The sequence below is a fragment of the Neoarius graeffei genome, chromosome 12 (assembly GCF_027579695.1).
Source record: "Neoarius graeffei isolate fNeoGra1 chromosome 12, fNeoGra1.pri, whole genome shotgun sequence".
NCBI lineage: Eukaryota > Metazoa > Chordata > Actinopteri > Siluriformes > Ariidae > Neoarius > Neoarius graeffei.
Window position 1 is genome coordinate 15056379 of NC_083580.1, and position 27681 is coordinate 15084059.

At 39.9% G+C, this 27681-nt stretch overlaps 1 protein-coding gene across 2 annotated transcripts; it reads right to left on the reverse strand.

Moving 5' to 3' along the window:
* Positions 1-614: 614 nt before the first annotated feature.
* Positions 615-26813, reverse strand: LOC132895226 (UPF0729 protein C18orf32 homolog). Of its 2 annotated transcripts, none has more exons than XM_060935574.1 (3): positions 26766-26813; positions 12226-12422; positions 615-978 (listed from the first exon to the last, which is right to left on the reverse strand). In XM_060935574.1, the coding sequence occupies exons 2-3, from the start codon at positions 12400-12402 to the stop codon at positions 904-906; spliced, it is 252 nt and encodes an 83-aa protein (XP_060791557.1). In that variant the 5' UTR covers positions 12403-12422; positions 26766-26813; the 3' UTR covers positions 615-903. The 2 variants fall into 2 exon arrangements, with proteins under 2 accessions (XP_060791557.1, XP_060791556.1); XM_060935573.1 differs by having other exon boundaries at positions 26712-26805.
* Positions 26814-27681: the final 868 nt, after the last annotated feature.

Here is a 27681-nt window from a genome sequence, read left to right on the forward strand (position 1 = left end):
AGGGTTGGGCTGTTAACCCAACGCCAAACCCCCAACCTGGAGGACCAGGGAGTCACTCTTCATCTGGCTCCTACCCTTCGACCTGTTCGGCATGGGTGACTCTAACAGGAGCCTCAGCGCTCCAGCCGACATAGCTCTAGGGGTCACTGGGGTACTCATTTTTGCACCACCCTAATTTGAGTAAAACTGAAAAATGTGTAATCTAAGTTATATTATTAACCTTACTTTCGCGTTATAAGTTAAACAGATGTTATATTAAACTTTATCCTGTCAACATTTTGGAAATTGTGTTCATTGAGATATTGTTTAAAATGTTACTTTTCAAAGGGGGTGCACTCATTTACACTCAGCACTGTAGATCTGTGTATTACACATGCAATATGTATTACTTGTATTATTACAGTTGTATATGTATTATCATTAATTTTGCTTTTTTCTAAATTTGAACTCCTAGTATAGTTACGCTAACTTAGGAGTATACTTAAAGACTGAGGATTACATATTACACGGAAATTACTCTCAGTGAACGAGATCTCACCAATCTATCTAAAAGACTCTAAAATCTGAATTATAAATCAGAATATAAATATAAAATCTATACACACACAAACCCGTGAACCATAAATATTTATTTCTCTTTACAGACTAACTGCAATACCATTCTCGAAACATATCAAATAAATCACCTGAATCTGGTCTGAAGTCTTCTGGGAATGATGAGTAAGCAAGGTCAACATATTAAATTAAGATTAAATTGTTATATTACATTTATTCTATGAAAGCAAATTCTAAAGGAGACTGAATTAAGCTTGCGTAACATATCAGATCAGCATGAGTTAGGCTCAAAGTATCTACAGTCTGTTGCATAAATCATGATCGATGTTCACACAGGCTTGTATAGTGTCAGTCCTTCTTTTTGTCCGAGACTGCTGTCGTCCCGTTAGCTGTACACACGTCTGCGTTTCCGTTGCATTCGGTCTGAAGAAGGAAACAGAAGAAGAAAATAACACTCCTTAGATGTGACACATCATGGCAGTAAGATATAGAGCTCAGTCTGCCATAACACTCAGGGTTTAGTGCATGAAACTGAGATTGGCTTGTCTGAGGACACTTGGTTCAGAATTTAAAAAAAAATAATAATTATCAGAAAGAACCCTGGGTTATTGAATACATCAAATCACCCAGAGGGTCCCAGCTCACCTTCTCAGATTCCCTCGAAAATAAATTCACAGGCGCTCCGATACCAAACTTACAGAGAAATCCCACATATTAGATCTGTACATGGGCGTCGCCACCATTGAATGTGACGCGGACATGTCCCCTTCACATTTCATAATTCTTTGTTTGGGCCCCCCCACATTTAACATAAGATATTGGTTCACCCAGCACGTGAAAGAATCCATTCCACTTGATCGATAAGAGAATACACAGACCACTGAAAATCCACTCCGGGTTTTCCAGGCGTTACCTACAACAACTCACCGCACAAGTGAAGTGAATCTCAGCGCAAGCAGAGACATTTTGGTGCAAGGTGCAGGCTGCTCAAAAGTGGAGGAGGTGATGTCAGCCCCACTGCCACCTCACAATGGCTAGCTTTTGCTAAAACCTTATTCTTTTGTTATCTGCCCTCAAAATTAACCCTAGGTCACGTTAAATTAATGCTCAACTAAACAATGAAATAAGCTTAGCCTAATGGGGTATTCTTGGTTGATGATGAATTGTTTGCAGTATTTGCTCCTCCCCAGACACAATGGACATAAGGAAATTCTTTACAAAGAAGCGGAAAGTCAGTCAAAATATCCCCGCAGGACAGGGTTTTTTTGTCCCAATGGAAGTGTTAGTGCAGTTAGCTGGCTCGTCAATGTTAGGAGATGTATCAGCTAGCTTAATGTTAGCTATCATTTAATTCAAACCCAGTAGGCCTGCCTTACTGTAATGCCAAGAATGAAGTCAAGTCTGCTCTGATATTTATTGATTCCCTGTTGTGATTTGAAGAACTTATTTTGTCGGTCTTTGCCAGTTTTCTGGAAAGTAACATGGGAAATCAGTGTATGGGGAAGGAAGAGTAGAAAGGAAAGCAATGGAGAGAGATGGAAGTTATTCCATCAGCAGGTTAGTATGTATCCAAGATGGCAGCTCAGGTGTTTTAGCGTTGTCTCTGTGTTTTTGTCATCAAGTTTGTTTTGTCAACGCATTTGTTGATTGTTTTGGAGCCGCTTTTAGCACGCAATCAGTGCAACTGTTTTATTTGACTGCAAACGCTAGTGTTTAATTTGTACTATGTGGATTACTGGGCTGCTTTATCTGCTGAGCGCTCTCGCGCTAGCTGGACCATTAGTGGAGTCGGCGTCTAACAATGGGCCGAATGTTTTCCTATGGACTACTCTGCCAAAGGCGACTACCATGTCATATTCAGATAACGAACATAACTTCACATCACCTCGTTGGATTACTGGGCCTCTCTGTTGGTCAACCGAGAACCCGTACCAACGACATGGACCGCAAGAGATATGTTCACCTGGTCTCAACTCTGCTGCTTGTAAAACACAGGCGGAGGTTACCACCAAGCCGCCAACACCGCTATCCATCAAGGACTGTTTGGATGATCATCTTGTTACTCCTATCAGGTAACATTCACCCCAACCCGGGCCTTGAGCTGACACAACTTCAAAACCCAGTCGAACTTAAAAGTTCTGGATTACGCTTTATTCATGCCATTGTGCGCAGCTTAATTGGTAAAATTGACGTTATTCGGCTGTGGCCAAAACTGACTGAATGTAGGGCTGGGCGATTTTACGATTACGATGTTATTCACGATATAAAATCTCTACGATTAGAAATTAGACACGTACGATATGCCTACGATAAGCCTACGCCTTCAATAAAATTACTTCATCCGAAGTTTTGACAGACACGCGAATAGCCAATCATAACTAAACAGTACCGCACGTAACCAATCAGGTGGAAGAGAGCCACATCAAGTTAGGTTGCGTGCACACACAAACACACACACGTGTAGCAGCAACGCACAGCATGGCTGTGGTGAAGTTTGCAGGAGCACGGCATTTCTCCAACAAAGCGTGAAACAAAGCGATTATAAAAATGAGCGAGAAGCCGACTGACCGGAGTTCTGAACAGGAAAGTCAGAGCACTGCCCTGGAGGACATCGTTGAAAAGAAGGGCCAGAGATCTTCGGTTGTGTGGAGGTATTTTGGATATTTAAAATCGGACATACAACAAAGGGTTACACAAAACCTTAAACACACTGACGTACAGGATTGCACTTTTTCTCTCCTTGCAGCATAAGGTTTACACGTCAATATGTCTTTGTTTATTTGAAAGCTGCTAGAATTTGCACAAATGATTAACAATGGTATATAGTTTTTATTTTTCAGTTTCAGTTTATTCATTTGAATAAAAAGAACAAAAGAATGTGCATCCAGTTTGTTTTGGTTCTGTGAAACTTGAAGGCTTGTTAAGCTATTTTTGTTAATTAGGAAGGAACTACTAATTTGTAATGTTCATATTTTGAGCAGAAAATTAAAGAAAATACAAAAATGGTGATTTGATTTATATCGTGATGTATATCGTTATCGAAAATTTTGAAAAAATATATCGTGATATAATTTTTTCTCATATCGCCCAGCCCTAACTGAATGCGATATTGTGGTTCTGACTGAAACCATCAACCTCGAATGATATGATACACATCGGGGGATATAACGTTTTTAGATCAGATTGCGTAAGTAAAGGAGGGGGGGTTGCAATCTTCGTCAAAAACACCTTGAACTGTTCCCTCATCAAATCACTCAGCAAACCAAAATCCTTCGAATTAGCAGCCTTAAAATTAAATCTCCCCAGCGGTGCTGAGCTGGTGGTAGTAGGCTGTTATCGCCCACCATCAGCCTTACCTGAGGCCTCTACTCTTCTCCTGGACACTTTAAAAAACTTGTCCGACGGCGAACTTATTCTCTCGGGGGATTTAAATTGGGACTAGCGGTCACCATCTTCCAATGCACTCAAGGACATCTGCGATGCTGCGCATCTTACGCAGCTGATACAATCTCCGACACGGCTTAACCCGAAGCGTATGGACAAGTCCACTCTTTTGGACATCATTCTTACAAATGCGCCACAAATATTCTGCTGTTGGAATATTTTGTAATGATATAAGTGATCATTGTACAGTAGCATGTGTAAGAAGCTGTAAACTTCCTAAAACCAAGTCACGGTTTATTTTTAAAAGGAATTATAAACGTTTTGATGAGCAAGCCTTCCTTCATGATGTATTTCATAGCGACTTAAATCTTGTTTATGAAATGGTGGATGTTGAATGTGCTTGGAACTTTTTTAAAAACACTTTTCTGTCCTTAATTAATAAGCATGCACCTATGAGAAAGTTTAGAATAAGTGGTAAAGATAACCCATGGTTCAATAATGCTATAGCAGATATCAGGGAAAGAGACACTGCCTGGGTTAAAGCTAAAATAAGTAATGAGACTAAACACTGGGAAGATTACAGAGCACTGAGAAACAAGTGTACTAGACTGATAAAAAAAATGCAAAAAGCGAATATTACCTTCATCTAATACAGGGGTTCCCAAAGTGTGGTGCGCGCACCCCCGGGGGTGCGCGAGCTGCCACTAGGGGGTGCGCAAGATAAAAAATGTAATGGCGATTTTTAACTCTTCTTCTACGCCGTAACGGTTCTGCAGTAGTTTGTGGCTTCATTAATTAATTCATTCATTCATTCGCGATGCTCAACTGGTTGAAATCGGCAAAACTAAATGCCGATCGGCAACTAAACATCGGCAAAGACTGGGAGATGTTGAGAAAGATTTGAGGCTGAGACTGTCTTCAATTACCCCAAACATCGGAGAGCTCTGTGCCAAGATGCAGGCCCATCCGTCGCATTAATATTGGTATGTATTTGGCCAAATGGCATTGATCTTGCTAAAAATATATACTGCTACTGAAAATAGGACCTATATAGCCTACTGACCCACCCACCGTCTGTCTGTCTGTCTCTCGCTGCAGACTGAGCCGCCAGCGCTGCACTTCACAATCAGATGGATCCTCTTCTTTATCTGTTCCTGATATGCTCCTTAATTGTTGTATCTCTTTAAAATGCATATGCTCATAATTATCATTGCTATTTTTACTGTTATTATGTGTTAACTTTTTTGCAAATTAAATTCATTCTCAATTCATTTTCATAACCTTGTAATGACAGGGTTATGTTGCTAGTGTTTTAAACACGGATGAAAATCATATATTTTCCCCATATCTGGCTGGTAGACTACATGCCTCGATGTGATCTTCCTTTGTAATGAATTTGCGCATTTACCGTGTTGCAACGTTTTAAAACTGTTACATTTCAATCAAATTCTACCTAATTCAAATACGAGAGTGCATAATATGTTAATGTGATTCGATGTTCTCATTCGAGCACGACGTGCTGCCTTTGTAAGAAAGCTTTGGTGTTTTTTTTTTTTTTCCACCTTTGTGGTTTCCTGCAGGTGTGGCAAACGATGTTTGTTATCATTTAGCACGATTAAAGATGCTTCCCTTATAAGAAAGCGTGTGTTTTTTTGAAACTGGGGAACTGGGGGTGCGTCAACCTGGTTGGAGTATAGAAGGGGGTGCGCGGCCAAAAAAGTTTGGGAACCACTGATCTAATAGATAAGAATTTGAATGATCCTAAAAAATTTTGGAAACTGGTTAAATCAACTGCTGGTGATATGGCGCCACCCACTCTACCCGAGTGTCTAAAAATCAAATCAAAATGATGTAAAGGGTGAACAAAACATAGTAGATGCTTTTAATGAACATTTCATTGATGCTGGTGTACAGGCCCAGTCTAGTCTCACTGGAACTTATGGGGACTGTCAAATCTCCACTGTCAATAGACCTTTAATTTTTCACTCCTTTCCACTGTCCAGGTGCACAAAGCCTTGTTGAACCTGGATTGTAAGAAATCTGCCGGGCCAGATCAGATTGAGCCTTACTTTTTAAAGACGGCTGCAGGCTTAATTGCTGGGTTTATTGCAACTATCTTTAACCTTAGTTTATGCAGTGGGGAAATTCCAAACTCCTGGAAGTCAGCATTTGTTCTTCCATTATTAAAAGGAGGTGATTCTTCCTGTTTGGACAATTACCGTCCTATCTCCAGGCTGTCTGTTACTGCTAAATTATTTGAATCCATTGTAAACGAACAAGTTAAAACTTTCTTGTCTGATAATAATATTTTCTTCCCCAATCAGTCTGGTTTTAGACAGAGTCATAGTACAATAACGGCAGTAATGTCAGTTACAAATGATATAATTACTCCTCTGGACAACAAAAAAAATCATGTGCTGCACTATTTATAGATTTAACAAAAGCATTTGATACTGTTGACCATTGTCTTCTTCTGTATAGATTACAGGCTATAGGCTTCAGTAACACTGTTTTAAACTGGTTCTCCAATTATTTAACTGGGAGAACTCAATGTATTGCAATGGAGCACTTGCATGTGACGTCACAGCCGATCCAGATTGTGACAGACGCCATCTTATCGGTCAAACGCCATATTTCCGCCTTCTACTTCTGGTTCTACTTCTGCTTTTACGTCTACCTTTTCTTCTGGAAAACCCTACTATATACAATTCTACTACAACGGCTGCGGCTACAAGCTCTCCCTACCTGTGCACGTCTTTTATGGTTTTTGTGTGTATTTTTGCGTGTTGTTCGTCTGTACCGGACTTCAATATCCACTACAACCGTATGGACTTACTGGACATTGGTTTCCAGCAGAAAATGACGGTTTGTAGTGATTTCCATCGCATGCACAACATTCCGGACGAGATAGCGAGACCAGCGGGGTCTCCGTGGATTGTTATCGGAAGCAAAGCGAAGGAGGCGGCGCCGGGAGCGGAAGCAAAAGCGAGGCTGCAGAGCCGGTGTTCTGTAAAGTTATCCTACCTCCTGGATTTGTCCTACCAAGCCTACTGCGCATGTGCGAAATCCAGGAGGGTACACCGGCCTGTTGACTAAGCTTAGAAAACAGCCACTCAAATCTCCACTGCTAAGCCTCTACTTCTCCAACGCCAGATCCATGGTAAACAACACGGACGATTTGGAATTACAGCTGGAATTACCTTATTCTATAATCGGCTGGTCAGTGCTATACTCAATACTTAAGTGACTTACCCGTCCAATGAGGATTATTTTCTTGTTTACAAGATGCCACATCTGAGTCGCTGACAAATCCTGAATTTCTGTAAAGATAACTGTCCAGAGATTTATAAGCATGCAGTGCTTCACCACTGAACAGTGAGTGAAAGTTGATGAGGTAATTATACACATCTGGGTATTCCGCTGGCAGTTCAACATCCACTGACACGGTCGTGAAAACTCCGTCCGGTAAGCCATAAGGGTCACTAATCTGTAGATCGTTTTAGACATACATCTAGTTATCTGTTCATTAGAAAAATGAGCCGTGTAGTCCGTCGGTTGAAATTGATCCATTCTGTACATGAGTGCAGCAGTATTCAGCGGTGTTTTTTACCGACAAGATGGCGGCTGTGTACTTTCCGGTCACGTGACTGCAAGATCTCTATAGGAGAATGTAAATCCACTTTACTTACAGTCAAAACAGGTGTGCCCCAGGGGTCAACCTTGGGACCCATCTTGTTTTCTATCTATATAAAATGATATGTGCATGGGTTAAGACCCAGCAAAACCCCACCTTTATGCGGATGATACAATTCTTTATACATCTGCCTCATCATTAAAAATAGCAGTAGATTCTTTACAACATGCATTCAATTCCTTACAGTTGAAACTTGTCAAATTAAAACTTGTGTTAAATGCTAAAAAAACTAAGTTCATGATTTTTGATCGTGCACACTCTTCTCCTGAGTATACTCTTTCAACACTAGACGGCACTCAACTTGAGAGGGTGACCTCTTATAAATATCTTGGAATCTGGCTTGATGACAAGTTATCATTTGGAGTTCATATAGAGAGTATACTGAAAAAACTTCGTCCTAAATTAGGTTTTTATTACCGTTTAAAAATTTTTTTCCCTTTTACTGCTAGAAAAAGATTAGTACTGAGCACTTTTCTGCCAGTGTTAGATTATGGAGATATAGTATACATGCATGCTTCATCATCTTATCTGAAAAAAACTAGATGTTGTTTATCATTCTGCTTTGAGGTTTCTAACTGGTGCTGCAGCAAGAACTCATCACTGATTTGTATGGTATGGTGCGGTGGACTTCATTACATCTTAGAAGGAAATTTCACAGCCTTGTATTCATTGCAAAGGCTTTAATGGGTAAACTTCCTCAGTACATTTGTAATTTATTGTCACACCGCACTAATACTTACAGTACACGCTCATCAGTAAAACTCCTCCTTCAATCTCCAATAACACGGACAGAGCTTGGCAAATCTGCCTTTTCCTCACATGCTCCAATTGAATGGAACTCACTACAAAATATCTTAAAGCTGGACTCTATACCCTCCCTCAATGTTTTTAAAAATCTTTTAAATTCAGTTCTTTTACAACAGTGTCAATGTTTTTCATAATTTCTTTTTAGCCCACACTCCCATATATATATATATATATATATATATATATATATATATATATATATACACACACACACACATCTTTTTTCCTTCTTTTGTCTCTTTTCTGAAATGTTTTTTGTGTAACCTGTTGGTCTGTGTTTATTTTATTTCCACTCTTTTATAATATCTGTATGTGTATTGCATGTCTACTGTATGTGTTTATGGTTTACGTGTTTATGTGTTCTATCGTCTATATGTTGTAATTTTTTATTATCTTAACTGCTGCCACCTTGGCCAGGACTCCCTGGAAGAAGAGATAATGTATCTCAAAGGGACATTCCTGGTAAAATAAAGGAGAAATAAAATAAAATAAAAAATTCCAGGTGGATTGTGAAGGAAAGGGGGATAAAAGTTATGAAGTGGTAGAAATTATGGTGGCACCAATATAAGGAGTTATATCTATAACTATTTGTTATACTAATCTGTAAATGCTACTGTACAGGGATGCAAACACAACCATGGTCAAAAAAGAGTGAGGTAGCGTGGCGACGCGGACCCCCCAACACCACCACACACACACACAAAATATCAGTCAGACTTCATTACGGTCCATCCCGACACAAACGAATTTCGCTTCGCTCTCATTGACTTTGAAAGGAGGCGAAATTCGCCAATGTTTTTGCTTAATTTAGACAGCCTAAGTGACTGTAATGTTGTGGCTACCACGGACGGATGTATGCACCACGAACTCATAACACACACATGGGTTACACATTACCATTTGATCACTCGATGTTCTAAAATAGCAGCTAGTCAGGTGCTAACGGTTAGCATTTTAACTAAGCCAGACAGCCACAAGCTTTAATAAGACCAATTCTTGCACGTATAGAACGGTATTACAGCACTTAAATATTATCTAGGAACAAAAAACAATAGTCATTAACCCATATAGACACTACGTTGAGAACATATACAGTCATCATGCAACTCCTCAAATAACATTACGTTTTTCAGGCGTTTTTTACCCCAAGGATAGGTCATGGCTAATATGGTTAGATGAAGGAGGCTAGGTTACGAGAGAAAGTTAAAATAAATATATATGTGATTCCACGCTTATGGGTACTGAAATGGGGACATGAACTTATTCACCTAAAACCATTTCTTTTTTTACCATCAGGTCACAAAACATGTAATCTTTAATGAACGATATGTTAAAAGATAACTTTAATTTTCTGAGATGTAATAAAAACATATTTATATGCCAAAGTCAAGCCTATGAGTTCCAAAATGATGTCTGTTACATTACTTCTGTTACGATTGTCCATCTCGCGTCTGTTACTAATTAATTAGAATCTAGCTATATACCATGTTAATCTTATTGAAAGAATGTGTATGTTTATTCTACTACACATGTTTATTAATTATATTTGCTAAAACATCACCGTCCTATGTTTCAAAAAGTAATTCTACATTGTTAAAATTGAGAATATATATGTCCACAACACTTCTGTTACGTTCTGACTTTGGCATATAAATATGTTTTTATTACATTTCAGAAAATTAAAGTTATCTTTTAACATATCATTCATTAAAGATGAAATGTTTTGTGACCTGATGGTAAAAAAAAGAAATGGTTTTAGGTGAATTTTTAAAAATAAGTTCATGTCCCCATTTCAGTACCCATAAGCGTGGAATCGCTCATATATATATATATATATATATATATATATATGCACAATTATTTTAACACTTACGCTTTGATTGTAGACGAGTAAATGACTTCCACTTCAACGCTGATCGTTTACTCCCAGTCACTGAGGCTCCAAAGAAATACACACTAGTAGATGAAATTCAGCAAGTTGATAAATGAACACACCTATCTGAGGAAAAGCCCGGGAGTCACGTTCCTTAGCAACCAGATTGCCCAGCCATCGGTTCCATCCACTGACAGTGTAGCAGCTAGCAGTTTGTAACGGAACGCTGTTGAATATTATAATAGTAGCCAGCAGCTACACTGTCTATCTTACTATCTCTGCTGTCAATGGTTCCATATATCCACCAGGGGGAACCAAACGTTGTATGGTCTGCACAGTACTCGGATCTATCATTACTACCAGAGTGGATTACCGGAGAGCAACCCCCCCCAAAAAAAAATCTTCAGATCTGCACGAATTACACAAGTCGCCCAAAATGCCGGGGAAAAAGCGGAATGCGCCGAAAAGCGCGCTGTTTGCACACTTGACTGTAGTACCACTGTTGCATGTAGGTTGACAAAACTGCACTTGTTCATTGTGTGAAGTTCTCTTTTGTGTCGTTGCTTGACACAGTGTGATTTTGTTACGAAGTTTGCATGATACCATGTCATGCCTGTTCATTGTGTGAAATGAATATTCTTATTTTTAAACATACAGTTGAGTGTCATTATTGCTTGGCACAGTGGCATGTTGTGTTACATTTAAAACTAAATTAAAAAGGAAACACAAAAAAAGTAAAATGCACCCATAAAGTCATTGTTGGTGATAAATTGTGTCACGTTCATCTCATTATCTTCGGCAGAGCAGTGGGTTTAAAAACAGGCTGATGAATATATGGACTAGTTGAATGAGGACTTATTGTTGAGTCTCTAAAATGGTCATTGAATTAAGTGACTTGTTGGTAAAATTAGGTGTTTAACAACCTGTTAAAAATACACCAGAATGCAGGAAATGGCATCTAATTAATTAAACATTTCCTGGGAGAGGACCCCCAGACCCCCCACCAGTGTGTCCCCCCCCACACACACACACACACACATTAAAAATGCTTCTGATGCCCCCGGGTCTGTGTATCTAATAGTTTTGAAACTAAAGTCTTTGAAATTATAATTAAATTTCATGCATTTTGTTGAACGCAAGACCAGTTACGTTGTATGGTTTGGAGACAGTGGCACTGATAAAAAGACAGGAGGCTGAACTGGAGGGAGCAGAGTTGAAGATGCTGAGATATCCATTGGGAGTGACAAAGTTGGACAGGATGAGAAAGGAGTATATGAGTGGGACAGGACATGGAGGACGACTTGGAGACAAAGTGAGATAAGAGAGGCGAGATTGAGATGGCTTGGAGACATACAGAGGAGAGCTCCAGGGGTATATTGGGAAAAGAATGCTGAGATGGAGTTGCCAGGTAGAAGGAAAAGAGGAAGACCAAAGATGAGCTGAAGGAGGACATGAGAACGGTTGGTGCTACAGAAAAAAAAAAAGATACAGAGGACAGGAAGAGATGGAGGGACGTTATCCACTGTGGCGACCCCTAATGGGAACAGCCCAAAAAAAAAAAAAAAAGCCGTCGTCAAACAAATTAATTTCGGTCCAAATTCTGACAGCTAAAGCTCCTTTGATTGGCACGTACAGTGACTCGGGCTAACTTTTTCTGTAAAATTACAAAAAATTAATCAAATCAGGTCCATCTTATGTACTTTTCGTCCTACAAGACTCAAAAAAATGGCAGAAAATTCCTAACACGTGGAATAGCAGCACTCGTGAATTTTTTCGGGGGAACCTCAGAGAGTGAGCCAGGAAATTTCTGATATGAAATGACTCCCCTTCTTTTTCCTCTCCCCAAGAACCCAGGGGTAATGACTGTATTTTAACACAATAACACTCCAGTGCATGTTGAATATAACCTTACCTTGCTAGGTTGGTTTGTTTGCCCGCCCTTTGTATCATTTGTTCCTGTTTCCTGCACTGCCGTTTTGGTCCAGAACCGGCTGATGAACGGAGCGATGAACGGATAGACGATGGGCTCCAGGAAGCGTTTATAAACCCACAGGAGGACGGGGATGACGATGCAGGGGATACACACCATGACTGCAGCTCAGATTCACACTGAAGGGAAGAAATACGGCTGGTTATAACCTTTTATTAGGTTCAGTGAAAAATGAAAGAAAGTGACTTCTTTAATCGCAGACATATCGTTAGAGGATCTTCACCATGCCATCTGACATGGAGAACACATCTGATAGTTCAAGATAATAATAATAAGAAGCAGTGTAACAACAAATCAAGAGCACACATTACATCATGATCTGGATTTTGTGTCATGTGACCAGATTACACTGGATGCACAAAAGGTTATTTAAAACCTCAGAGTCCTGAATAATAAAAATAATTATTAGATAGAACTTTATTGATCCCTTGGGGAGGGTTCCCTCGGGGAAATTAAAATTCCAGTAGCATCATTATAGGATCAACAGAGAACAGAATAGAAAAAAAAAAAAGAGAACTTCTAGATCAGGGATTCCCAAACTGTGGTACATGCACCACTGGTGGTACTCGAGCTGCCGCTAGTGGGTACGAGAGATTAAAATGGCAATGGCGGATCTATGGTTTTAAAAAAGTTAACTTGCTAACTAATAAATAAACAAGTCATACATAATTTTAAATTGGTTTTTTTATTATGTTAGACAAGAAACCATTCGTCACTTTTCAATTGTGGATGTAAGTTTTAATTGAAAAATAAATACAGGCTGGCCAACATATATCCACATAATTTCCTGTCAAATATCTGGCGCCGGCGCCTAGCATAATTTTGTCTTTTGTGGAAGATAATGCTAAGATGGAAAACTGGCTAAAAACAGGGAAGTTATTAAGCAATAAAACCAATGAAAAAGAAGAGGCGACAGAAACAGAGAGAGAGAGAGAGAGAGAGAGAGAGAGAGAGAGAGAGAGAGAGAGAGAGAGAGAGGGGCAATCGAGCAGGAGACAGGTAGTAATGATGGAATGCGGGAGAATGACGTGGAGGGAGATGGAGCACAGAGCGTCAAAAGAGTGAATGAGACAGGGCAGACGTGGAGAAAAAAACGCAAGTACGATGAGTCATATCTGGGGCTGGGCTTCACGTGGATTGGCGATGCAGACTGTCCAAAGCCTCGGTGCGTGGTGTGCAGTGAGGTCCTGACTAACAGCACACCGTGAGCCTGTTTGTCCTTGTTCTTCATGTTTTATTGTTTTCCATACTTCTGAAGGAGAGAGCTCATAGACCTGTTACATGTTTTGACTTTGGTATTCTAATTTCATTAAACTTGGTGCCTTATATAAATAGAATGTGTTGCACTTTTTTACGTGTCGGGCATTGGGGGTACGCAAACAAAGTGAAGATGAAAAAGGTGGTGCGTGGAAAAATAAGTTTGGGAACCGCTGTTCTAGATAAATTAAGTCTTTAGAAAACTTCTAGATAAATAAATTAAAGTATTTACATATACAAATTAGGGCTGAACGATCTATCGTTCTCGACCGAAAATCGCGATCTCGGACAACACGATTTTGGGATCGTCAAAGCCGCGGTTTTTCTCAGCGCTCCTAAACTGACCCATGTTTTGTTTCATCAATAAATTGTCCTCATTTTTTACACTACAGACTAAAAAAATTACGTTCAGGAAAGCCTTGTGGCACTCAGTGTGAAAGAATTTTGTGAATATCTCCTTCCGTTTTCGTGTAAATCCCCGTTGTTTGGAGGGAGCGCTGTGAGGAAAAAGTGCGCTTTCTCTGTCTCTGTGTCTAAAGGCCTCTACATGCTCTTGCGACAAGGCTTTCGCAGATAGCTTTTCGCAGACAGTTGTAATTTATTGTTGAGCGGGAGTAATAGGCGTGCGCGATGTTATTCACCGGCACAACGCAAGGGGGCGCGAAGTCGCTAGGAGTAGTTGGTGGGTGTGGTTAGTGGAGTGTTTATCCTCCGGTTACTTATAATGACTAGAACTTTTTTTTTATAATGACTAGAACTGGAGTCGTATAGATGTCCGTACTTCCTCACTTCCTCGATCAACCGCTCTTCGTGCTGCTCCATCTTCGCTCGTGTTTTTAAAAATGCCAGTCGTGAAAACAAACCAAACCGGGAAAGTAGGGAAGCGGAAGTGCGTGTACAGCGGATGTAGGGTGGACCAATCAGAGCCCTCTTGTCTGCGGCGCTGTCTGCGAGGCTTCTGCGGTGGTCACAATTTTTGGGAGGTGCGCGCAGAGAGTCTGCGAAGGTGGGGGGGGCTACGCAGACACTGTCTGCGACGCTATCTGCGAGGACTGGGTTGTCAGTATAAATTGGCCTTGAGCGCGCGGGTGGGGGAGGGGCTGCTCGCTCTCTCACACACACAGGAGGGAGGGGCCCTGCAATAGCGACTGCGACAGCCACTGCATCACTCTTATTTCCCACAGGGGAATTGTTGGCTCTAGTTATAATTTATAATGCTTATGTACAAGGTGTCCACGAATTTATGATACCGGATAAAGTGAGTAGAATTTTTTTATGTACACAACATATATATATATATAAACCATACGTTTCTGGAAACTAGAGAAGGTAAGAAATCTAATACTGAAAACTACAAGTCTCTAGCTCTACTGGCTACAAAGTAATCGTCATTTAGATAATATGCTCCAGATGGGATCCGTTCTGCTGGAGGCACACTTGGATTCTCCGAGCAAAATGATTCATGACCCTGCAGCACTCCTCCTTTGATATAGCTTGGATTTCTCTGGTGATTGCTTCCTTGAGATCTGGAATGGTCCTGGGGTTGTCCTTGTATACCCTTGTCCTTCAGATATCCCCACAAGTAAAAATCTGGGGGGGTTCAGATCAGGGGAATGAGGCGCCCATTCTGGATTACGCCTACGGCTGATGAGACGACCAGGGAACTTGCTGTCCAGCCAGTCCAGAGTGACAGTGGCTGTATGAGGGGTGGCCCCATCCTGCTGGAACCACTGTATATTCCTCTTCACCCTGTTTGCACCTCTTCTCCTATTTCTGACACCTAATTCTTCCCAAAACTTGTGGAGGACCTCCAGGTAGCGTTCCTTGGTTATCATGACAGCATTCTCCTGTGCATCCTCGAAAAAGAATGGGCCAATTATGCCATGTTTCGATAAGGCTACCCATGCCGTACACTTCTTAGAGTGAAGAGGTCTTTGGAGTACTTCATTGGGAGGCTCTGAGCCCCAGAACACATTGTTCTTACTGTTCACATGGCCTTCCAGGGTGAAATGGGCCTCGTTCGAGGTCCAGAGGTCGTCCAGGAAGTCCGGCTCCTCTTCGATCTTCTCAGAGAACCATTGGCACATGACAACTCTCTTTTCTTTATCAGCAGGAGTCAGCTTTTGTTTGATTTGTATCCTATAAGGGTAAAGATGGAGGTCTTTGATCAGAATCTTCTGTACTGATGATTTTTTAGGCAGAGTTCCTGGGCCCTTTTACGGAGAGATTTCTTGGGACTACGTCCCACTGACTCCTGTACTCTAGCAATGTTTTCTGGAGATCTTACAGTGAGTTTTCTGCCAACTCTGCTACGAGACTTCTCCCTCATATCATCTATTGTCCCTGCAGTCTCAAACTTCTTTACCCAGCGATAGATCTGCATTTTTGTGGGGTATCTGTTATGATCATATTTTTGGCGAAACTGAGCGATTGCATATTTGAAGGAGTTTTTCTCAGTTTTTTTAACCACGCAGAACATTTTCTGTTCTTTGGTGAATGGCATTCTTGATGGGTGGCTGGGTTTCTTATCTTCTCAGCTCCTTAAATCTGAAACAAAGTCAAAATGTTAAAAGACAAAAAAGTTAGAAGCATTTTAGTCGGTATCATAAATTCGTGGACACCCGGTACATTCTTTTACAAAAGCGCAATATTTTGATGCTGCTGAGCCATTGATCAACCTTTTTTTATGTCTGATATGTTGTAGATGGGAAAAGTAAAAGAAGCAAAAGTTTACTTAAGAAAGATGGCTCTCTTTTTATTATTTTAAGTTATTATAACTTGTTCCTCAGGCACTCAATGTTAATAAACAGGCCTACATTTGAAATCTGTTGACCTCAGTTTTCATTCTTGCATTAGCTTTATGGAATTCATTGTATTAATTAATTTGCACTGAAACTTGATTTAAAGAAAAAAAATCGTGGTTGAAATCGAAATCGCAATATCTGCCAGAAAAATCGCAATTCAATTTTTTCTTAAAATCGTTCAGCCCTAATACAAATATATTAAAAAGATATGAAAAATATTTCTTTGCTTATCAGGTTTGTAGATTTTTCTTTTTTTTTTTTTACTACATTTGATACATATATATGTTATTTACCAGCTGGGGAGGTCCATATGGTGAAATACCGTGACCAAGGTCTTGAAAGTACTGACCGAGGCCGAAGTCACGGTATTTCACGATACGGACTGACCTTAAGCTGGTAAATAATATATATATTTTTTTCTTTACCAAATTCTAACAAAAAACGAGAGCGCCCGAAAGGGAAAACCGAGCCGAGCTGCCATTTTAAATCTTCATTCACGGCTATAATGCAAATTGTTTCCTCCTCGGTATACAAGTGCACTTCCATGGCAGGAAAAAAAAACTACATTTTGCTGCCTATGTAGTCTCCTGTTTATACAAAATTGAGTCATTCAGATTCAGCCATGTTTTTGCTCAGCGTTAGCAACAGTTACAGGATTTTAGCTTTCTCCTGAAATGTTTTCTTTTATTTCTTCTTCCTCAGGGTAGTAAAACTCACTTTCGCTGTGGACACTGTCGTTATCGCTATCCATGATGTAAAATTAATGCTATTCTCCTGAGAAATGCTGGCAAAAATTTCTTATTAAAAAAAAAAAAGATAAATGTTGACAAAAAAAAAATGCTACCATGTTTGTTGTTGTGAACGAGCGAGTCGTCGCCAGAGGTCCGTAAATGGGGTCCGTACCGTAGGATACAGACCCGCTCGCCAGCCAATCAGAAACACTTATTGCCAGGTATGTGGACACACACGAGGAATTTGACTCCGGTTTCACTTGGCTCTCATATTACAAAAACAGATAAAAAGCATATACACAAAACAAACAAACAAAAAAAAGGTGCAATAGGTGCATAGTGCAAACTAATCCAGGTAAGTCAAGTATGAAATAGATAAATAAATATAAAGTATATATAGTGTGCACAGAATGATGGTATGAGTGTGCAGATATTTTACAAGTGATATTACTCGTGTGTTTACATGCACATAGAGAAAATCTAATTTCTGCCGTTGCTCGACTGAAATCGAAGTTCTAAATGCCATGGATACACCTTAGCTAGGCTGAAATCGAACCGAACTTGATTTCTTGTAATCGAGCTACACGACCTAGATTATGCGATTTTAGCCGAGCTACTTAGTGCATGTATACCCTATCGAGCTACGTAGTCGAGCTACTTACTTCAGCACTGCCCCTTCCGGAAGTGACGAGTGACGAGACCACAAGTGGGAAACACAACAGCCTCGGTCGGCATGACAACAGTAGTAGCGAGCAGCAGAAGAGGTCAGGAGGAACAAACGAAGAAGAGAAAATGGCGAGCAGAAACGTGCACTTCTGGAGCAATGAGGAGACAGAGTTCATGCTCATTCAGCTTAAGGAGTTGAATATATTAAAATTCATGGACAGGAGAAAAACGCGCAATGGAGAACACGGAACTGATAACTTTGTTTACACTCTTGAATAGCTCTTCTTCATGACGACAACCGGAAGTGTACCAACACAATGGGGCGTGTAGCGCCACCTGTGGCTCGGGTGCACAATGTACCTCACACAATAGCTCGATTTTCTTGTGTGCATGTAGGATTGGATTTCTCTGGCACCCCTGCTGGGACCCTTAGCTCGATTACCGACAGTAGCTCGATTTCGATGTGCATGTAAACGCACTGACTGCAGGGATTCCCATACATAGATCATTGTGTGGCGCAGCGCCACACAATGGATTCCTAGCGCCACACAATCAGACTCGCGATTTTGAAAAAAAAAAATTCCGTTGCGTATCGTTCCGTTCATTCATAGTGCTCGCTCTTCTCGTTCACGCGCGCACACACCCACACACACAGACGGAGGGGCGTGTCCACAGGCCTGCCGTTGCACTAATTAAAAATAACGCAGACTTCCCGATTCGCCTTCCGACCCCTTATTTTAAAAGGTCGCCTACGTCGTGCTCGTGATGAGCTTTATCATAGCCTTCTTGGCTTAAAGGAAACGGACATCCCTGAGTCAGGCTATAAACCAATTCTGATGCAGACAGCAGCAGCTTGACGCGAGGAACCGGCCTTATTGTTTATCCCGCTTCAGCATTCATGCAAGTTATTAATAACGGCTTGACATTCACAATAAATAAGGATTTCCCACTAGCCTAAGAGCAATTCCAGCGTTATGGACGTGACACTTGAACTCAAAATGGCAACAAATGACCCAGTGCATGTTTTATTGTCTCCCAGTATTTAAACAGGTGTTGCATATTTTAAGGCTGTACCATACTGGAGAAGTGATAGAACAAGAACAATTCCCATAGTACATCTAGGGCATGCCAGAAAATGCCAATAAAAGATGCGTTATGGATGTGACAGAAAAAGTATCACTTTTCTTGGGTGACTGTACATTTTTATCAAACTCTGTGAAATCGTAAACCTAATGTCGAAATGGAGATATCCATTTGATAGAGGGGTCCAAGGTGAATATTAAAAAATCTTTGTTTAAAATATTTTGTATTTCATGCAGAGTTTCGGAAGGAAAAGTCAGCGTTATGGATGTGACGAAATTCCGTTATGGATGTGACGCGTCTGAAATAGACATGGCATATGTTTAGAAAATCAGCAATTTAACCACCATAACCCTTTGAAAAACTCTCTAAATATCAGCTAAAACTATCAAAGTTCTTAAATAATATTTAGGATGGCTATTGTTTTGCTGTTTTGTGGATTTTAGCATACATTTCTGTGGCTTGTGGCAATAATATAGAATTGTACATGATCAAAGTTGATTTTAGCTTGGGTTTTACATTATAAGAAAGAAAGACTGACCGTGACATATTAGGTTGGTTACAAATTGGTTCAACTTATTCACATCTGTAAAATACAGGCCTAGGTGATATCTCTGGGAGTGGTTTTGATGTATTACATGTTGCTTTATTTTTGCATGGTGAGGTTGACATTTACATGGAATTGCCCCTAAATAAAATGTTGTTATACTCGCGGGGATGCCTAGTTGATGCTATCTGAAGCATAAAATCTGAATCAGAGATGCACCGAAAGCGGCTGCCGATCGGAATCGGCCGATTTTCACGTGATCGGCCATGACCGGCGACTGGCCGGTCAAAATTAAAATATGCCGATTTTATGCTGATCAAAACTTGTGTATCACATAGAGATGAAAGTGGAAATACTCATAATTCGCAACTAAAAAGACTGCAGCTACATTGGCAGCTTGAACATGCTTTCTAGTGCGATTGTGTTGCGCTTGCGCAGAACAGTGTCAGTCCTGCGCGCCTAACGAGCTCCGGCGCACGCGCCGTTAACAAAAAAAAAAAATTCACTATTTGGATATATTATATATCCAAATATAGTGATTTTTTTTGTGCCAGATATTGGATGTGAAAAGAAGAAAACGTTTGTGGTTGTGTGAATTTCCCATTACAGGAATTAATACGTTAGCCTATTACCAAACATCTAGTTAGATTTGTACAAAGAGAGAGAGAGAAAAAAATTGTCTTTTTGTTTGTTTTACGACCTTGGTTGCACTTGATTCCATTGGAAATTACTCTACAAATACACATTTGACAAAGATGATAGAATGGCTATGGTATAAGTACGACTGGAAATTATTTTTGTATTTTGATACTGAATGAAGAAATGGGTTGTTCTATAAGGCATAAGTTTTCAGATCTAAATAGGCTTATGAAAGTGTGTTCCATAGCAGTAGGCAAATAATATATGAGGCGGAAGTTATTTTTGTGCCAGATATTTGATGGGAAACGAAAAAATGTTTGTGTGAATTTCCTATTTCAGGAATATATATGTTAATACCAAACATGAAGAAAGATTTTACAAAGAGCAATGTCTTTTTGTTTGTTTTCAACCTTTGAGGTGTTAAATTTATTACTGAAAATCTGGAAGAATGTTCTATTAAAGAAAAGATAAAAAGAAAAGAGTCTTTGTGTGTGCTGTGAAGTGGTTTGAAAAAATGAAATCGGAATCGGCCAAAATCGGTATCGGCAGGTCACACTCCATGGAAAATCGGAATTGGCCCAAAAAATTGCTATCAGTGCATCTCTAATCTAAATATTTTAAGAAACATCTTCATTAGCTTTATTGGCGAAGTAGATAAACCGTCACTGCATCACTGATACGCACACACACTGGCAGCTGAATTAAATGTTCTGATAGGGCATGCAGGCTTTGCACCAATTAGGGTAATGCTTTTTCATTATTGTTAGTTGCCTTGGTGTTACCTTAAGTGGTTTCTTACATCTAATTATGATATTTTATTATTATTATTATTGTTGTTGCATTATACTATTTATTTCATTTTAGTATTGGTTGAGGTAAGTGTTGAGTTCAATATTTAAAATAAAAGCCTCCAGCTTGTTTTTTGCAATTTATTCCTTGAATGTCAACTAAAGAATGATTGAAAGATCGCCACCAAAAAGGCAAAAATCTAAGGTAAAAACTAAACTTTAACTTCAATTTTGGTGAGTAATTTTCATAAATTTAAAAGACAGGTTTTCCACCAACATCAAGCCCAGCAAACTAATGGCCTGCCCTGTAATGTAAAGTTGGGTCGAGGAATGAAACCAGGCAGGGTTCTGGTAAAAACTGTTTTAACTGTCTTCTCTTAAAGAACTTAAAAGAATTTAGATTGAACTGAATAATCTCAAATGCTTCTTGTAGCTTTAAAATAGTCCCAGCAGGTGACTCTGAAGAAAAATACTGTGTGTTTGAACACCGCCTGCTGTAAACACTTTGCACACACCCCAATGACCGACTCCACCGACCGCCACGACACCACCGCGCACGAGTCCCTCGTCAGTACAGTGGGGCACCACAAATTGCTACCTGGTCTGTGGGAAACACTGGACTGATATATGAATCTGGATTTTAGCTGTTCATCACAGAAAGGATTTCCCTTTTGGTGCAATATGGTGCATAGTGCAAAGATGAAATAGTAACTATAAATAAGTATAAATATAATATAAGTAACAGTGAGCACAGAATGACAGTATGAGTGTGCAGATATTTTGCAAGTGATATTCCTGATGTATGAATCCGGATTTTAGCTGTTCATCACAGAGACAGGCTGAGGGAAGAAACTGTTCTTGTGTCTGGTTGTTTTTGCGTACAAAACAACCAGACACAAGAAGGATTTGATGGAAACCGCACTGCGAAAAAAATAAATGAAATTATTTATATAAATAAAGCTTTTTACTAGTGCTGTCAAGCGATTAAAATATTTAATCGCGATTAATGTCGCGACTGTCATAGTTAACTCGCGATTAATCGCAATTTAATCGCACATTTTTGTCACATGAAAAACCATTGTAATTCTCTTATCAGCATAAAAAAGCGAATGGGCTTGCTCACCGTTCGAACTACGGGGGTACTTGGGGGATCCAAGATCCCCTGAAACAGACATGAGATCCCTTGAAAACATGATTTAGGAAATGTTGGGGGGTCTCTAAAATATTGGCAAAATTATGTTTATTGACATAGCAATCGTGTGTAACGGGAAGCATTTGCATATCCGAAGTGAGCACGCGATCGGAGATCCGCGCTCTGAGACAAGCGCAAGCACCCCCTCCCCCCCAAGGGAAAAAAAAGGGACCCCCCCGAAAATATCGGCATAGTTCGAACACTGGTTGTACCAATGTTTTTTTTTTTTATTGCAGAGCATAACACATCTTGTCACAGCCACTGCAAAGTGGGGCTGGAGCAGCCGATGGGAAAACGATCGGGGGACCGTGGCTCTTCGGGGGAGGGCAGAGGACTCTGGCTGTGCGGGGCATGGCATCATGTCACAGAGCGTTAATCTCGCGACAAAAAAATTATCGCCGTTAAAATTGAGTCAAGTTAACGCGCTAATAACGCGACATTTTTGACAGCACTACTTTTTACATTATTTGCATTACATATATCCTTCAAGAATGGAAGAAATAATAATAATAATAATAAAAAAAATCATCATCATGTCGTAATATTCCTGTTTTTTTCAAAATATTCAGAATAGCAGACTTTTTGTCCAAATCTATGAAACATATTTAAAAAGAATCTTAAAACAGAATTATTGATCTTTGCTTTTGATTAACTCTCAATTTTATATTTTACACCTTATTTTTAATTACTATTATCTGAGCTATCTGTCTTATTATGCATCTTTTTTCCTCTTATTTTAAGTGTTTTAATCGCGCTTATTATCTGTATTTCTACACTTAGCATTTGAATCTTTCTTGGGGACTCCCTAAAGTGAATGACGCATGAAATGGAATGACGAATGACAGCTAGTGATTTGAACAATAAATGGTCCCTTGTCATTCAGATTCTTATAAATGAAATAACGATTGAAATGTAGGTGGAATGACATGCTTTCAGTTCATGAAATGGAATGACATTGTTTCTAAGTGGAATGACATACTTTTAGGTTATCAGTGATATCACCTTTTACAAATGGAATGACAGCGTTTCCAGGTGGAATGACATACTTTAAGCTAATGTTATCAGTGATATCCCCTTTTACAAATGGAATGACAGTGTTTTTAGGTGGAATGACATACTTTGAGGCAATGTTATCAGTGATATCACCTATGGACCCTTTTCACGTGACGTCACGACAAACGCGGCCGCCATTTTGGACGTGTACTACCAGTAGTTTACCACAGCCAGCATTGAGGAACGGCAGCAAAGAAAGTGTTTATTTTCAGCAAGACTTCCATCATGCCACTATATTGTTGTGCACCTGGATGTAGTAACCATCAACAAACAAGGCAAGGGTTATCATTTTATCGGATCCCGACGGAGAAGATGGATAGCGGCCATTAACAGACTGGCAGCCCTCAGCATACCAGCGCTTGTGCAGTGACCACCTTGTTGGAGGTAAGACGAATAAAATTAGCCAGAAAAGGCATTACATTGCTGTTAACATTCTGTGGCGGCGAGTGTGTAACCAAATAGGCTAAAATAACCCATTGTAACCTCTTTGTTCTTCTGTAGTAGCTATTAGCTAACGACATTAGCTAGCGTTGTGTTCCTTTGCTGTTGGTAGACTGTAGGACAGATCAGAGGCAGTGTCCTACAAACAGCGCTTAATTTGAGGGGGAGCAAGCCGGAGTGCGCTCCGGAACCTCGGGCGTTGGCTCCGGCAGCTATTTACACTGGATCCAGTGATCCGACACCTCTTTTGACTATGTAACAAAAATAATAATAATAATAATAATAATTAAATAAAAAAATGCAAGTTTATTTAGTGTTAATGTCTGATTTTGATATCTGTCTTGTTGGTGATTTCTCTCATGAAACGACATCCACAAAATATCTGCAGATGAACTTAATTTGCAGTGTTATTACAAAACATGCCCAGAAGCACGGCGCCCCGCACTGGAGCCGCTCATCCTCTGCGCTCCGGGACCTCCCACTTTACAAATTAAAGCACTGCCTACAAATAAGGGTTCAAAACAAGAGGAACATGTATTTGTCTCTTAAATCCAGGTCGTTCCCTGTAATCTGTAACACTGGGTTGGAGAAAGTAATGGCAAATAGCGAGTGCACAAACCATAGAAGGGAAACTGTACACAGCGCCAGGGCAGTGTGATGGTATGTCTACTTTTAGATTATGTTAGTTTATCAATGAACACACTTGTCACTCGACGAGTTTCACGTCTTTACGACGGATACTTAAATGTGTATTAGGTATTATTGTTGCAGTCTAAGCAGTCATTGTAGCAGCTGGATGAGCGAGAACCGAAAGGGTTTGTGCCATAAACCGTTTATTTCTGTACGGCGTTGCTAATGTGTCATTACTGTTGTTATTTCTCCCTCTGCTCGCCCTGTAAATGCCCTACGTCCCTGGATAGCGAAGGTGTTTTCTGCATCTCGCTCCTTTTTCTTGTATGTTCTCCGTTCGTCGCCTTCCTCGCATTCAAACCAATTCGAGCCGAAGTCCGCTACATGTCCAAAATGGTGGTCGCGTTTACGAAGGTCACGTGACTGAAAAGGGTCTACCCTAACCCTAGAAACAATGTCATTCCATTTGTTAATTTGATATCACTGATAACATTGCCTCAAAGTATGTCATTCCACCTAGAAACCTTATCATTCCATTTGTAAAAGGTGAAATCACTCACTACGTTTACATGCACATAGAGAGAATCGAATTTCTGCCGTTGCTCGACTGAAATCGAAGTTCAAAATGCCATGTATACACCTTAATTCGGCTGAAATTGAACCGAACTTGATTTCTCGGAATCGAGCTACACGACCTAGTTTATGCGATTTCTGCCGAGCTACATTAGTGCATGTATACCCTATCGAGCTAGTTGTCGAGCTACTTCCGGAAGTGACGAGTGACGAGACCACAAGCGGGAAACACAACAGCCTCGGTCGGCATGACAACGAATCATGACAACGGCATGAATCTTTTCTTTTTGTGGCATTGTTTGCACTGTTAAAATTTAGCTCACTTACTGTATCACCAAATACATCTGTACAGCTGTTGCATAGCTGTGAATTGTGTACATAAACAAGTCATTGTATTTGTGTGTGTGTGTGTGTGTATATATATATATATATATATATATATATATATATATATATATATATATATGTCCAACATCTGAAGAATGTCAATAAAAACAAAACAATTGAACTTTTTGTGTGTTTATTAAGACATAAGTTAAATTGTAAGCAAAAAAAAAATATTTTTTTGTAAGCAAAAAATGGACTTTAGAAAAATATTATTGTGCAAAATAAGTTGTCTTACAAAACAGTAGTCTGCGCCGGGCAGTTTGTAGCCATACAGTCTGTTAGAGCAAGCCTAACAGCTTGAACACGGAACTGCTAGTGTTGCCAGATTGGGGGTTTTAAGTGCATTTTAGCGGATTTGAACATGTTTTGGGCTGGAAAACGTCAGCAGTATCTGGCAACACTATAGCTCTTCTTCATGACGACAACCGGAAGTGTACCAACACGACGGGGCGTGTAGCGCCACGTGTGGCTCGGGTGCACAATGCACCTTGCACAATAGCCCGATTTCACTTGTGCATGTAGGATTGGATTTCTCTGGCACCCCTGCTGGGACCCTTTGCTCGATTACCAACAGCAGCTCGATTTGGACGTGCATGTAAACGTAGTGAGTGATATCACCTATAACCTAACCCTAGAAACAATGTCATTCCATTTGTTAATTTGATATCACTGATAACATTGCCTCAAAGTATGTCATTCCACCTAGAAACCTTATCATTCCATTTGTAAAAGGTGATATCACTGACAACATTAGCTCAAAGTAAGTCAATACATATAGAAACCCTGTCATTCCATTTGTAAAAGCTGATATCCCACCAAGCACCCACTTATCTTATCCTAGGGAGGTCTAAAACTAAAGATTTCAATCGCTATTCCATTTGTAAGAATCTGAATGACAAGGGACCATTTATTGTTCAAATTTACCATTTCATGCGTCATTCACTTTAGGGAGTCCTTCTTTCGGGACTCCACTTTTTGTTCAAATTTACTACCTGTCATTCGTCATTCCATTTCATGCGTCATTCACTTTAGGGAGTCCTTCTTTCTTGGCTTATCAGGGTTGTGGATTTTTGTTTTCATTTCTTTTTGCAATCTGTTTTTAAAAGCACTTTTTTTTGCTACATTTGATATATGAAATTATTTATATAAATAAAAAGCTTTTAACATTATTTGCATTACATATATCCTTTAAGAATGGAAGAAATAATTTCGTATTTAAAAAAAGTTACTATTTTTTAAAACATTTTGTGTGAGTGTATTGTTAAATATGCTGAAACAGGTCCTGAGGTAAAACAGTTCTAGAACAATCTAACTGGTGTTCAGTCCTAAAGTCTCGCGCGTGTAAAATTTTATTTATAATAAACCAATTAATCATAATTTTTATGTCTCTTTTATATCCATTAAAATATAAAAGGTCTAAAAGCTGCTTTTCAGATTTGTCACCAAGTTATTAATTTAAAATATTCGCACATCTCTGTTTTTTTTTTTTTTTTTTTAAGTCTGCTATGCAGGATTAGCAAACAAGCTAACACCGCTGTTACAAACCGCTGTCTGTCACCCGTATGAGAACAAATAACCGAATCCAAGGTATCGGATAGAATAGTGACTTATCCGTCTCACCGATAAGTTCTTTCTTTCTTTCCTTTCTTTCTTTTTTTTTTCTCCCCCAGTTACCTCCGTTTGCGTCGTTCTGCTGTTGCTGACGCGAATGAATTTCCGAACAGTAAAGAAACGAGTGAAAACAAATCCGTAATCAACTCATCAGCGCCCCCAGGCGGACAGGAGGAAAAGTAACCACCGGGAGAGAAAAGCCGAGTTGAACGCGAATTCTTTATGGAGCACCAAAAGGGACATGTGTAAACAAAAATAATAATAAATAATAAATAATTAAAAATTATATCTCATCTCATCTCATTATCTCTAGCCGCTTTATCCTTCTACAGGGTCGCAGGCAAGCTGGAGCCTATCCCAGCTGACTACGGGCGAAAGGCGGGGTACACCCTGGACAAGTCGCCAGGTCATCGCAGGGCTGACACATAGACACAGACAACCATTCACACTCACATTCACACCTACGGTCAATTTAGAGTCACCAGTTAACCTAACCTGCATGTCTTTGGACTGTGGGGGAAACCGGAGCACCCGGAGGAAACCCACGCGGACACGGGGAGAACATGCAAACTCCGCACAGAAAGGCCCTCGCCGGCCACGGGGCTCGAACCCAGGACCTTCTTGCTGTGAGGCGACAGCGCTAACCACTACACCACCGTGCCGCCCTAAAAATTATATATAATTCATAATATATAAAAATGCACAGCCCCGAAATAAATAGCACTATGCCAGTCACCGAAGAGAATCCATAATTACTGGAGCCTCTCAGTGCATGGTATATTAGATTTACAGTGGTGCTTGAAAGTTTGTGAACCCCTTAGAATTTTCTATATTTCCGCATAAATATGACCAAAAACATCATCAGATTTTCACACAAGTCCTAAAAGTAGATAAAGAGAACTCAGTTAAACAAACGAGACGAAAAATATTATACTTGGTCATTTATTTATTGAGGAAAATGATCCAATATTACATATCT

Excerpts from the sequence above, each read along its gene's own strand:
- LOC132895226 (XM_060935574.1), bottom strand. The coding sequence starts at position 12,402 with ATGGTGTGTATCCCCTGCATCGTCATCCCCGTCCTCCTGTGGGTTTAT. Across the intron at positions 979-12,225 it reads AAACAAACCAACCTAGCAAG|ACCGAATGCAACGGAAACGC; the intron begins GTAAGGTTATAT and ends TTCCTTCTTCAG.